Genomic DNA, 13,496 nt, shown 5'->3' on the forward strand with positions numbered 1-13,496 from the left:
TATAGTAACTAGATACTTAATACTTCACTAATTTAATTTAATTTTTAATTTAATTTGACATTCCCATCTCCTTAGCAACAAGTACTGTCAAATCTCCAGCGCCCAGTTCCCTCGCTAATGGAGCACCTTGACCGGCCCAATGCGCTGCGTATTTGTATTGGCCGTTAGGCTCAGCAGCATGCAGCTGTTTGAACGCATCATAGGCAAGTGGATAATCTGCGCTAGAGGGAGTCTCGAAAGTATTACAATATCTAATGAAATCATTGTCGATACCTCTCGCAGGGCGACCTGAAATTGCAGATGTCAATTGGGTCGACTGGCTTCTTGAGCTCTTCAAATCTTCTCGGTATCCTTTGTCAGCCGCGGATTCAGGACAAAGGAGATATGCAGTTCCTAATTGAACGGCAGAAGCTCCAACATCTATCATAGCTTTAGCCATATGACCGTCCATGATTCCACCCGCGGCTATTATAGGTATTTTTAGCCTTTGAGACAATATCTTGACCAAGACCATAGTGCTCCATTGTTCATCTTTAGCGTTTGGATCAAACATACCTCTATGTCCACCAGCTTCTAAACCTTGTGCTACAACAGCATCTATACCTAAATTCTGAATGGTTAGAGCTTCTTGCAAATTGGTCGCTGTGGCCATTGTGTAAATGCCTATTTCCCTCAACCTTTTAACAGCCTCTACGGATGGGACACCAAAATGAAAGGTAACCACATCAGGTCTTGATTCCAATAAGGTTTCGAGCATATTTGGATTTTGTAAGAAGCTCTTGTAAGGTTCTTTGACCCTATCGGGTCCCTTTGTACCTAAAGCTTCGAAGAGAGGACTCAAATGTTTGAGCCATTGTTCTTCACGAATAGGATCTCTCACAGGAGGGTTATTACAGAATACATTAACTCCAAACGGTTTTTGGGTCAATTCTTTTGTCTCCAGTATCATCTTGCGAGCCTTGTCGACATTGCTTGAACCGAGTCCCAACATTCCAAGACCTCCTGCATTGGAAACTGAAGCTGCTAGCTGAGGAGTTGATATCCCAGCCATGGGAGCTTGAATTATTGGATAGATAATTCCCAGCTTTTGTGAAATCATGGTAGCAGGTCTGGACATTGCCATATTGAAACGTCTACAGAGTATAAGAAGCGAGACTCTACAAGACCACCACTCCTTCTACTTTTTTATATATCATAATCCTCAAATTGAGAGCGTCTCTACAAGAATCTTACTAAATCCTTTATTATATGCATGGTTTAACATTATTACACAAGGGAAGCTAGTGGCTTTCTGATTGGCTATTAGAAAAAAAATAATGATTACATAGTGGGATACCACTTCCGCTTAAAGTCACCGGTATTCTCTCAGAAACCTATGAATTGATCCGCTATGGCAAGTTGTTGAAGTAGCACCCAACAAATCAGGATTTGTATCTTTCATGATGTACTAGTATACAGATTTAGTGCATTTGTTGAGTAAAGAATCAAAGCCTTTTGAAGAATAAGTAGCAAAAATCTTTTTATAATTTGAACCCAATTGTAGATCGCCCCCTTCTCCCCACTCCTTTAATCGCTAATTATCGAGTCATTCAAGGCTATCGAACAATGATTATAAGCGAGTTCATAATTATTCATATTTTCGGTTGAGGAAATGAAGTTGTAAATAACAGCGATAAAACCGCCATGCCGATTTACTTCCCATAAGGAAACCTTATGAATGCAAACTTGGCCATTCTTATGAACCATAAAATTTGCTGATGCAATATGTGGGTATCTTCTTAGAAAGCCCCGCTATCAAACCGTGTGAGTCAATTACATAAAAAAGTGGTATTCCCATACCTTCTGGATTCAGCTGCCCACTTTTAAAAATATTATCAATACTCCCACAGGCTCCATAAGAGCTGATGCTGCTTTTCTATACCTTCCATTTCACCCGGGAGAGATCTTCGGACCAATTGTAACTACTGCTGGTGCTACCTGCCTCATGACGATCAAAATCTTTCTTTAAAGCCTTTCTTTTCCCCAAGCATTGATGATATTTCAATCGTTTTTGAGTACAAGGAGAATAGATCATAGAAAGAACCAGCCACTACTCCCCCGGACCAAATTTCAATGATAAAATGGAGAATCCTTTTTTTTTTTTTATAGCGACCTAAAGTCTACTTTTTAATTATCCTGGTAATGCTATACCAAAAATCAATAAATGCAAAGTAAAGCTCGGGACAATTTAACTTGACGTACGAATTCTCAACGCAACGCAATGGGAATTGTATTCATAATCTTGGTCTTCTATCCTAAACTCGTACTACTATTCCGCCGGTGATACATCTCTGTTGAGTGTCGCTATGTGTGGAAAACCCTCTGGGTATATTCATTTGTATCAATGCCCTTTTAGCTTTGTAAAGTTACTTCTCATTGTATTGAAATAGCGACAAGCCGCTCAGCCGCACGCTTGTTCCACGTCCACTCGACCAACTTTAATAAGATTTACTGATTTCCCAAATTTTTAGATAAATATGACAGTTCCTCATTTATAGTACTAGTAGTGTTTAGAAGAATTCTTACGAATTGATTGAAAAGGAAACTCTCCTCATTTTTAACTTCCCATCCCAGTAGTAAATCTGGTGCAAACATTTCAACTTCGATTTCACGAGTAGTTTCCACTTTCTCCCCATTATCAACCCTGGTGTCGTTCGTCTTTCTCTGTACATCGGTAATATCAATTCGACAATCTGAATGGTCTTTAAAATAACTGATTCTATGTTTTTGTCTTATGTTGATGGGCCTTTTACAATTCTTCAGGATTCCTTTTTTCACTATAGGTAGCTCCAAATTTATGGACAACTTCATATCGTATGAATCCTTTGGTCTGTGAATGAAGAGACTAGCAACGGGCTTCTTTTCGATAATTTCCTCTACAGCACGGGTTTGTAAATCAATACTTTTCCTTAGAAATCTTGTCTTTTGAAAGCCAATGTTGACTCGATACAAGGAATCTTGTGTTGCTGATGAAATACCACGACCTTCATATGCAAATTTCATATACTCCTTAAATTCTTGGAAAACTTCTTTATCCACGTTTGGTTTCATCTTTACACGACCTCTATAGATAGTCGGTATAGACGTCGGTAATGTAACTCTTTTCTTTGTCTTGGGATCTATCATTATACCGTATTTCATCTCAACTTCAATCTTGGATCTGTATGGTTCGTATACCGATGCAATTGTCGTGTCTATCCAGTCCTGAACATTTTTAGTCAATTCATCATCAACTGCTTTAAAATCACCGGAATAAAAGGTGTCATTTACACCATCGACAGATCTTAACGAATGCCAAACTACTCCTGGGAGATCCTTATCCACTACCAAGTACAACAGCTCACCCTTTTCCTTGTGTAAAGTGTAGAATCTATCGTATCGAAACAAAATGGCGAATGAACCTTCCTTTACTGATGTTCTCAAATGCTCGAGCCCTTTCTCTGTCAATTGAGTGTCTGACCTATCGAAAAAGCAATTGATATGATTTGTCATAGAGCCCTTTGACTTTATTTCATTTTGAGCCTCTTTGTATGATAGCTTAGATATCTTTTCATAAGTTTGAGGATGTTCCTTACTGTCGATAATCCAACCGTGCAATAAATTGACACCATATAAATGGAAAATATCCGTTTTAGATGCATCCTTAAAGGTTCCATCAAAAACAGGATCGACATCGTTAAGTGATGGTAGTACTTGTGCCAATTGCCTTACTCTACTGTTAGCGCCATGCGAATTGTGAATATTAATTTCAGCCAACTTCTTCCCTAATTCATCTACTAAAATTTCACCGTCAGAGCATTTACTACCTATACTTGCCAAAGCTTGTTCCAAGTCCCGTTCTATTACATAATTTCTTTGAACCAACTTTAACAGTTTCTTTATCCTATCGTTTCCAGTTTGATTGGGATTTAAAAGTAGGGTATTGGCTAATGCCGCTAATGCACCGGGACTCTTTGCATTCGGAAGTATTATCTTGACAGGTTGTCCTTTCAATATAATGGACTTAGTTGCAAAACTAATACTCATGTTACAGCCTGGCCTTTTTTATTTTGAGATGAGTCTTGCAGGTTATATATTAAACAGCTACCACTGTTTTTTGGTTCGGGTCCTTTAGAGATCGAGATCAAGACATTTCGTAAAGATGATGGAAAAGAAGGTCTAATTGAAACGATTAGATTGTTTGTTCATACATGAGAAGTACTCTTGTATTCTTTTGATTCTCACAGTATCACTTGTGCTTGTGTTTCCTCTTGATTCAAGTATGTATATAGTTTTAATGATTGTAGACCATCTCGTGTTATGAATACTCATGTATATCCAATTCGCAGAGACCAGATTTTAGGGGCAGTTGCTCTCCATAAAGCTGCCGATACTATCACTTCATCCAACACTCGATCCTCATTCTCCTTCTCTTTGCCGTAATGTCTACCTCTGACTGTTTCCATGATTGATGAGTCTTTCTTGAAGACACCCGTCCAATCAATGCCCAATTGGATCTTTAATCTATTAAACAGGTCATATAAGTGCATTATCCAAACATTGCAAGTATTCTACATGATTTCAATTAATTTCTTTGATCTAATAAACAAATGTGTAATTATTTAAAAGACGTAATAAGTAATTTGAATCCGTGATAGTTTAATGGTTAGAATGGGCGCTTGTCGCGTGCCAGATCGGGGTTCAATTCCCCGTCGCGGAGTTGTAATATTTTTGCCTCCACTGACGGAAAGTTGTACCAAGGTTGACTCCAACTACTTGCCTCTGCTCTCCATCTAACGATACTGTTAGGTGTATGAAGAACTTCCCACTTTATCTTATAATTGTATTTAGAAATGAGAATAAAAATCTTTTGTTTATGTCACAAAGTCAGTAGCAGTGGACTATTTGATTTTTTGGCCTCTGATAGCCGCCTGAACCCGCCTTTCCGTCGTAAGACTTTTTCTGATTTTCTTCCTATTGTGCAGTTGCTTTTGAACATATTCTACTTCATCTTTAGCCATTAATGTTCTCAGAACAATGTCCAAAGTTTCTGCGGACCTTTCCAAAGGATCACTTTCATCGTTTTGTACATCCATCTCCGCTTTCTTTCTGTTCTTTCTGGTGGCATTTGCCATGATTGTCTTCTTCCTTGCGATTGTCTTGGATCTCGTACTTGTTGCCCTAGGAGAATTTGTTTCCAATGTCTTTTGTTGTAAATATTTAGTATATTCAGGTGCCAATCTTTCTGCTTCTTTTTTTAATGCAGAAATACTTTCATCATAGTAAACTGGGATGAGTAAAATTGTTTGATAGTACTTGTTTTTGAGATCGCCCAATGGAGGACCTTCACCACCATTATGGAAGAAATCGATACAAAGGGCATTCAGCCAAATGAAAATAACTTCTATCTCACGTTGTGTGAGGGGTCTTCCATATCCGACTACAGAGGAATTACCAAGGGCATGCATTGCATTCCCCCATAAGGATTTGGTGCTTTGCAACTTTTTAATTTTCGCCATCGATAATGACGGTAGGAGTAAGCCGTCAGCAGCAGCCAGGATGGAAGACCATGCTCGCAGCATGATTCTGAATAACAGCTGCTGCGTCAATTTTGAAGCTAAAATATTCAAATTGGCATTCAAATAATCAAATAATGGAACAATGGCATCATAAATAACACCTTTTGGTGATTGTGTAGTACCATGGGTACCACAAACTGCCTTCAGAGTGGATCTAGAAAATGCAAAATTGACGAAAGCAGAAAATTTATGTGTAATTAGTTCAATGGCCCTATCCAGAGCTCTAGAAACTGTTCTGTAAGCCCTACCAATACAAAAGACAGCATCTAATTTTTCACTTTCTAACGAAATCTCAAGAAACACTTTACCCTGTGTGTCGAGATCCAATGTGACCGCATTAGGGAACCCGTCATCAGTATACCTTTTAGAATCCAAGAGGAAAGAGCACTTCCCGCACACTTCATGGCTACTTCTACGCAACTTTCCTGAAGGTCGATGCCAAATTGTTAGGGCTATAGTTCGTGTATTTCCAACGGGAATTTCCATTTCAAATTCTTCATCCCAGACAGGATTGATGGATTTACGGATGATTTTTGTCTTTGCAATTTCACGTTGTTGTGAAGTATCCACAAGAGAAAGGGTAGGGTTGGAGAGTCCATCGATGCTGCTGAAGCCTCTGATGTTTTCGGCACCAATTACTCTAATGGTATACAATTGATGCAGTTGTTGTTCGATATTATTTGCAATGCTCTTTGTCTTTTGGTGTTTGCTCTCAAATATTTTGATAGTATCAGACAATTCTTCTAGGTTCAATTGCGCATCCAAATCGTTCAACTTTTCGATGACAGAGTTCAAATTATTCAAAAGAACACATGTTTGAGGTTTGAATTGATAAGGTTTAGGTAATTCTATTGGTTGAGAATTTCTGAGAGCACTTTTCATACCATCCATCCATGATGTTTTCGATTTTTCACTACCCAAATTGTTTTCCTTATTGTCGTCTTCAGAAATTATAAATTCCGAAGTATCATCGGAAAGATCTTCTTCAATCATCTTTAAGATTACACCAGCATAATAGTGCAATCCGTCAGAAAATGATTTGAGAAGGAATGTAATAATTTTAGCAATTTGGTAATTATTTTGCCATTCCAACCGCTTGAATAACCCGATTGATGCGTTAATCATTCTGAAAATATCTACCACTGAGGCACTATAGTGAACTTCTGGGTTCACAGGTTCCCAATTTTCATTTTTAATGGATTCCTTAATAACCCCCAAAACTTTAGCACTCGCTTCATCACAGAGTTGTGACAAATATTTGGTAAAAAGTTTTTCCACATTTATGGGGAAAGCCTTTTTTGTTTGAACTTGTGAGTAGATATTTCTTAATTCTTTGAACACATCGTACATCTCTAGAGCGTCCGTCGGGCCTACGCTTGTGTATTTTTCGACTCTTCGGATCATAACCGGAGCATCCGAAGCGAAAGCTTGAATTAAAACTGAGGCAGACTCAAATGGTATGTTGATAATGTCTAATAATGGCTTGTTGTACCTCTTTTGTAAACTCTGTATCTCTTTTATGATCAATTCTCCTACGTTTTGTACATGTTGGATTTCAATTGATTTGTCCTTAGGTACTTTATCAAGGAGTGAGAGGTAGTAGTCTTCACTTGCCTTAAAAATTGTCTTGCGTAATCTTTTCTTTATCTTAACATCAAAATCAAGTCCACCTGTAAGTTCTTTGAATAAAATCATCGCAGGATCCGCTTCAATATATGTGTAGTAGAAGGAAAGAATTGGTGAAAATTTTGGTTTGGTAAATGAATATAACGCTGACAACAAGTTATCCAGAGACATAACACATTGGTTAGAAGTATGATATAAATTAACAATCCATTGTTGTTGATCGACGTCGTTCCACATACTGGTATCCATGTGGATCTCCGAGCGTAGGATTTTTGATTGCATAAAATTGAAAACGTTTTCTGTGAGTTTTTCGTTGAGTTCAGAGTCTTGTAAAATGCTCAAGTTAGCCGCCGTGTACACTAGACATGAAAGAGTTGAAAAGAATTCTACTCTCCAACATTTGGAAGCCCTTTGTAAGAAAAACAATGCTGATTTTGAAAGGTTTAAGGCATTCATTGAAACTGAATTTTCATGTTTAAAGATACGACAGGAAAGTGCAACAAATGCATCCCTTGGATTTTCTGGAACCATAGAATGTGGCATACTAGTTGGATTAGAGGGTTTACCTTCCGGATTAAATTTGTCCTTTAAATATCCAATTTCGCTAAGTTCGATATTGGCCCACAAATTGTAATCCTTTTCAGAGGGGAAATCCTTCATTTGTAATGCTCCTGTACCTTTCCTAATACTATCACCAATGGCACTTAATTCTTTACAATAGATGTCAGCCAGCGGTTCCTTAATGACTTTAACCACATCTTGCTGTAGCTTGATATCATCCACTCCAAACAATTCTTTGAAAAAACCAGAATGCGTAATTTCCTCTAATCTAAATGTAGGCTTAGGGGGAGTTGGCTTTTCTATACTTGGTATACGAGGAGTGGCACGAGAAGATGCTAATGAAGATGCAGATGAAGATGCAGATGAAGATGAAGATGCAGTAGAAGTAGAAGTATCATTAGAAGGCGTGCGAACTTCTCTAAAACGATGTCTTTGAGGTGTTGAAGATTCCTTATACCGTTGTAATTTAATTACCAACTCTGTAGGTAGATTTTTCGAGATGTTAATCACCAAATCGATAAAAAAAGAGACTTGTGCATGTAATTCTTTCTGGACGTTACCTATCACTAGTTTATTCAGTTCACCGTTGGCAGCTTTCGTGAAATGCACCACTAGCTCTTCGAATCTTTCCATATAGTCCAAGGTAGATCTCATGCTTGGATTTAAAAACACATCATTGTAAAATTTCAGTAGACTTCTTCTTAGATTTTCATTACTGATCTTAACTTCCTTAATGGCAATTTTACTCAATTGATTCTCTAAACGTGGTAAAGCATCCTGAAGACAATCGCTTTCTTTAATAACTTTATTAGGAGTATTTTTGAATCCATTCGAAATCTGAAATATACGACTAGTCTCGTCTTCACCGCTAAAGTTTCTTCTAGGTGTACGTCTTACCAGTGGCGGCTGCTGTTGTACTGCAGTCGGCTGAGGAGAACCGGCAGCTGCCTGAAACTTACGAAATCTAGGTTCATTAGTATATTCCAGTAGTAATAGTTTCAATGTATATACATAGAGTTCTGGTCCAGCAATTCTAGGTGTGTACGCCAGCGACACTGAGGGAACGGTAACTGTCTTCTCAGTGGAAGAAGACGTTGACGATTGTAAAGATCGCTTATCCTTAGAGGATTGCGACATAGGTAGGGAGAATTAGGTGACAGTACGCCCCTCCAATAAGCGTTTCTATGATGTTTATTTCAAAGTAATACTTTTATTGAATACTAGTGTTACAAGTTGTTCTATTGATATTTGTTTTCTCGTCCAAGAGAAACAAGCTAAGACAATACGTTCGTAAAGGTGAATTTAAAAACTTGTGAAAAGAGAAAGATTTTACGCTCGATAGGGGACTTCTTTGATGTTTCCATGCCTTTTTTTTTCGTCTTGACCACTTCTACCGTCTTGAAATGACTCCTCTTGTTGTTATTGGTCGCTAGTTTCATGCTCACTGGTTGCAGGCTCGTCCTCATCATCGTCATCTTCATCATCGTCATCGTCATCGTCATCATCATCATCATAATTACCAGCATTTGAACTTTCTTGTTTATTATCCTGGGATTCTTCCTTTACCACAGGAGGGGGTGATGAATTCGTAGCAGTAGGAGCAGTAGCGGTGTCCGGGGCATTACGGATATACTTAGCCAATTCTTTATTCATTGAAAACATGGTGACCTTTTCACCAAACACTGGTTTCATCCTATCATCACACAGGATCTCTCTTCTATCATTTGGATTTTGTAAATTGTTACGTTTGATGTAGTCCCAAACTGATTTAACCACCTGGGTTCTCGTCGACTCAGTTTCGCCTAAAAGTTCACTCAATGGTTCCGCTAGCAAGACTCTAGTCTTGTTAAAGCCACCGGTAGATTCACCACTTTTCTTCTTCTTGGTACTGGAATCCTTATTAGCGCTTTTGCTTCTCTTTTTATTCGAACCCTTGACCAATCGGCTGGCAGTGGACTCATCTTGTTTCACCAATTCATCGATACTGACCAATTTTTTTGGACGATCCTGAGAATCTTGGAATCTTTCCACTATTATCTTGTTAACTTCTTTTCTTCGGCTATCGAGATCGACACCAAATAGTTCTTGTAATGCCTTCCTTATCCTTTTAGGAGTGGCCTGATCAGGATTAGCAGCACTTAAGATCGCATCGATCATGGGTATGTAAGATTTCAAGTCCACCATGGTTCTCTAACCCTTTATAGCTTGTAAAAGGTCCTTGTGATAAGGTTTAGCTACTTGTGCTTTTTCCGCTTGTCATTAAAAATTGGCTTCGAGGACCATACTTATAGAAAAGCTAGAGAGCCGTGTCTTGAAGATATACAGACGTAATCCTAGCGTAAGCATCTCAATGTTTCGATGTTTATTTGGCATCCCAGTTCTTGAGACACACTGTACAGAATTTTGTCTGTAGCAATTCGTAGTGGTTAATATAATCTAATTAAAACCCATGATATTGAATCTATTACACAATACGTATTTAAAAAGTACAAGCGGGATCTTATGTTAAATTGAGACCATTCTTCAAATTCTTCTTTTGTTGTCTTTGGTTCTTCTTAACTAAATTCTTTCTCTCTGTTCTATTCAACGATCTAGGATCGACTAATTCATCTTCTGTACCTTTTTTGTTGTCATCCATTTCCACTAACCATTGAGTATCAACATTCTTATTCTTACCCTTGTAACCCCATTTAGGCACCCATTCTCCTGATGCTTCATCATAAACCATTTTACCTGTCTTTGCCTTTGGTTGAATACCTTTCTTTGCTGCAAACTTCTCCCATTTGGTAGGTGGTTTAGGCTTTGGTAGTGGCTTCTCTCTAGGTAATTCTGATGTTGGTTCTGGCAAGTGTAATAGCGCTACAGTAGCACCTTGATCACTGGAACCACCTGTAGATTCCGTTGTGGTTTTAATTGGTAATGATAAGATTTGGTTGACTAGCAACTGCACGTTGTCACGGGTCAAACTCTTGATGTGGTTCTCTCTGGAGGCATTTGAAGAGTCTAGATCGTTTTTATCCAATACATTGTTATCGAAAACCGCTAGATTACCCAAATCATAATTAACAGGTATAGATTTCTCTACAGTAACCGGTAAGTTCTTGTAATCTTCAGCAGACATTTGGACGATATTATATGAGATCTGCTTTGTTCCTACTAAAGTTTTCAATATCTTGTTTGAATCAATAACTCATCTCATCTCATCTCATCTCATCTCATTTATCCCATGGTTTTGAAAATTTTCCAGTCACATGAACATCAACTTTTTCAAAGAACATACTTAAGCAATATAAGTAATACTTATCAAGCTCACAAATCACAGCTCAAATAGTTTTCTTAGCACTCTGCTGCAAGTAAGATCTTGATCGAACTCCCAATTTTCCCTCACTAGCCTTTTAGCACAATACCTTGCGGTGGAATACGTTTGCAAAATGTCGTAATTCTTACCGACGTCTCGTTTCAATTTACCCAACTGTTCCAAATCTTTAATGAGAAAATCATCACCGTCTGCAGATATTTCTAGGTATTTCAACATTACTTTGTGGTAGTTCAAGGTCAGGTATTTCAAAGTCTCGTGCAACAATTCTAGGAACTTCGGCAGATCTTGAGCCATCTTTCTATGCATCTGTTCAAAATGTTTTGCTAGAATATCTCTTTTGAAATCATGTGTATGAGAGGTCTTCTGTCTTAGGAAAACCATGTAATCCTTTTTCAACGAATTGAGATCCTTGAGACGAGCTCTTACAGCTTCGCAGTACTTGAGCATTGTCTTCAATGGTCTTTTAACTGAACCCTCGAAAAATGTTAGTTTCATCATGGTGGCTTCCTCTCTTTGCCTTTTCAACTTCTCTGTGTAGGCAGAACACATTGAAGATACGAGGATTGGTTGCTCTGCGCCTACGTTTTGCGAAGGATTAATGTTTTCGAATTCTACCACTCGCCGCCATAGATCGGTATGTTTCAGATTTATATCGATAATGGAAAGCATGTCATCGTTACTTAGAGCTGCTTTCAAATGGATTAACCCTTTGTGAAGTTTCTTAAAGGTCGATATGTGATCTGCTAAAGTGTGTTGTGAATCGCCACAAACTTGGCTTACCATACTCAGGAATTTTTGCCGTTGCAATGGTTCGAGTGATTGAGCTGCTGCCGTATCACCAGAGTATCGACTTGAACTAGCAGAAAAAACTGAGTTGGTACCATTGGATGTTCGTAGATGGACATCGTTGCCATTGGATGCTCTTAGGTGAACATCGCTGCCACTGCTATCTTCTGTTCGAGGCAAAGATAGCGTTTGGGATGATTCGCGGTTCTGGGAGCTTTGGCTTTCAGAAATCATGGACAGTACCCCGAGTTGTGGTTTAAAATCTTTAACTTTATCAGAATCATAGCTTTGAATTATTTCTATGGGTGTCAAACTAAAATCGTAATTTGCATTACAGTTAAATTCGGCTGTTTCGTTTTCAATGTAACTGGAAAAGGAACTGTATTCATCGTAAGCCTTCTCAATGGATGCACAAAAATCTTTCTCTAAAATTTTTGGAGCTAGTGAAATAATTGTTTCCAAAAATGCTGACCATTCAGCTATTCTTTGGACTGGTTTGTTTAAGATGTCCTCCAATTTGAGGTTCCCAGAGGCTTCGTAACAGTGTTCATACCATCGATAGAAGAGGTGCGGATTTTTAGATCTCATAGTTCCGAACAATTCCATTTGCTTGCGGTGAGATCCACAGTAACTTAGGTAAGTCGATTTAATTCGAAGGAAATTAGTGTTAAACGCTTTCCCGATGTCAAATTCTGACAAAATCTGCTTTTGCAAAGAACTATTGGTGCTGATCTGTTCCCAAATGTCGTCATCAATTTCACCTGTGTTGTTTCCAGCTAAAATGATCCGTTTCAATGCCGTAACAAACAATCTACTAATGGAAGATATCGTTTCTAAATTACCAAACAGCAAAAATTCTTCATTGGAACGCTGCTCGAGCAGTTTGTGACGATAAGTCTTGTTTTCGTGCAAAACATTTCTATAGACCAAATTGCAGGCATCTATAAGTTTTCCGTATTCATTTTCTGACATATAAAGGGATTTAACCACGCTGAAGAACTTGGCATTTTCAGAATTGGTAAACGACTCCGGTTCAACAGGAGTCTCTTTGATTTTAATTGCATCGGAAAATCGAGCAATATTAATTGGTGAAAATTGTTTCTTGGCAGATGGACCTTCTATATCTAAATGTAAACTTGCAGGTCTTTTCGATGAGTGATTCGACCGCTTCGAGTTTTCATTATAACTATATCCTGGTCCATATTTATGTAATTGGACTTTTGGCAATTTTTTATCATTTTTATGGAAATAATCGTTATCATAATCTCTGATAGGTGACATGGCATCTGATGGATGATGGCAGAACTCACTATACAGCTCCGACTTTCTAAACATCTTGGTATAGTAATGATCACTATCTTATACTGGCATTACAATAATTTTTTAAAAAAATTTAAAAAACTTGTTTGCCCACCTAAAAGTAATTGATCATCCAAATTCGAAAACCTCATAACCTTTTTATTTACCATCTCTTATGATTTTGATTCCAAATCATCACCGGCATCTTATCTTTTCGACTGTGTCGCGCGCTTGTTTCAAACATAAGACGTAGATCGAAAATAGAAGATGAAGCAGGCGGAAAAAGACATATAATAATACAGGTCTTT

General features: G+C 38.1%; 7 protein-coding genes and 1 non-coding gene across 8 annotated transcripts; 1 reads left to right on the plus strand and 7 right to left on the minus strand.

Annotated features, from left to right (window-relative positions):
• Nucleotides 1–49: 49 nt before the first annotated feature.
• On the minus strand, nt 50–1,123 carry ZYRO0G15466g (putative nitronate monooxygenase; the record flags this gene model as incomplete). The annotated part of the gene is made up of 1 exon (XM_002498608.1): nt 50–1,123. One exon carries the CDS (start codon nt 1,121–1,123, stop codon nt 50–52), a length of 1,074 nt encoding a protein of 357 aa, XP_002498653.1.
• Nucleotides 1,124–2,487: 1,364 nt separating this feature from the next.
• On the minus strand, nt 2,488–4,065 carry ZYRO0G15488g (uncharacterized protein; the record flags this gene model as incomplete). The annotated part of the gene is made up of 1 exon (XM_002498609.1): nt 2,488–4,065. The coding sequence occupies one exon, from the start codon at nt 4,063–4,065 to the stop codon at nt 2,488–2,490; it is 1,578 nt and encodes a 525-aa protein (XP_002498654.1).
• A 281-nt stretch (nt 4,066–4,346) lies between these two features.
• ZYRO0G15510g (uncharacterized protein) lies at nt 4,347–4,568 on the minus strand (the record flags this gene model as incomplete). The annotated part of the gene is made up of 1 exon (XM_002498610.1): nt 4,347–4,568. One exon carries the CDS (start codon nt 4,566–4,568, stop codon nt 4,347–4,349), a length of 222 nt encoding a protein of 73 aa, XP_002498655.1.
• A 98-nt stretch (nt 4,569–4,666) lies between these two features.
• On the plus strand, nt 4,667–4,738 carry ZYRO0G15532r. Its single transcript has one exon. It is a non-coding gene; the product is annotated as a tRNA-Asp (tRNA).
• Nucleotides 4,739–4,919: 181 nt separating this feature from the next.
• ZYRO0G15554g (uncharacterized protein) lies at nt 4,920–8,921 on the minus strand (the record flags this gene model as incomplete). The annotated part of the gene is made up of 1 exon (XM_002498611.1): nt 4,920–8,921. The coding sequence occupies one exon, from the start codon at nt 8,919–8,921 to the stop codon at nt 4,920–4,922; it is 4,002 nt and encodes a 1,333-aa protein (XP_002498656.1).
• Nucleotides 8,922–9,203: 282 nt separating this feature from the next.
• On the minus strand, nt 9,204–9,968 carry ZYRO0G15576g (uncharacterized protein; the record flags this gene model as incomplete). Its single annotated transcript, XM_002498612.1, has 1 exon — nt 9,204–9,968. One exon carries the CDS (start codon nt 9,966–9,968, stop codon nt 9,204–9,206), a length of 765 nt encoding a protein of 254 aa, XP_002498657.1.
• Nucleotides 9,969–10,284: 316 nt separating this feature from the next.
• Nucleotides 10,285–10,905, minus strand: RRS1 (ribosome biogenesis protein RRS1; the record flags this gene model as incomplete). The annotated part of the gene is made up of 1 exon (XM_002498613.1): nt 10,285–10,905. The coding sequence occupies one exon, from the start codon at nt 10,903–10,905 to the stop codon at nt 10,285–10,287; it is 621 nt and encodes a 206-aa protein (XP_002498658.1).
• A 195-nt stretch (nt 10,906–11,100) lies between these two features.
• On the minus strand, nt 11,101–13,224 carry FUS2 (Fus2p; the record flags this gene model as incomplete). The annotated part of the gene is made up of 1 exon (XM_002498614.1): nt 11,101–13,224. One exon carries the CDS (start codon nt 13,222–13,224, stop codon nt 11,101–11,103), a length of 2,124 nt encoding a protein of 707 aa, XP_002498659.1.
• Nucleotides 13,225–13,496: the final 272 nt, after the last annotated feature.

This window comes from Zygosaccharomyces rouxii, assembly GCF_000026365.1.
Source record: "Zygosaccharomyces rouxii strain CBS732 chromosome G complete sequence".
Taxonomy (NCBI): Eukaryota; Fungi; Ascomycota; class Saccharomycetes; order Saccharomycetales; family Saccharomycetaceae; genus Zygosaccharomyces; species Zygosaccharomyces rouxii.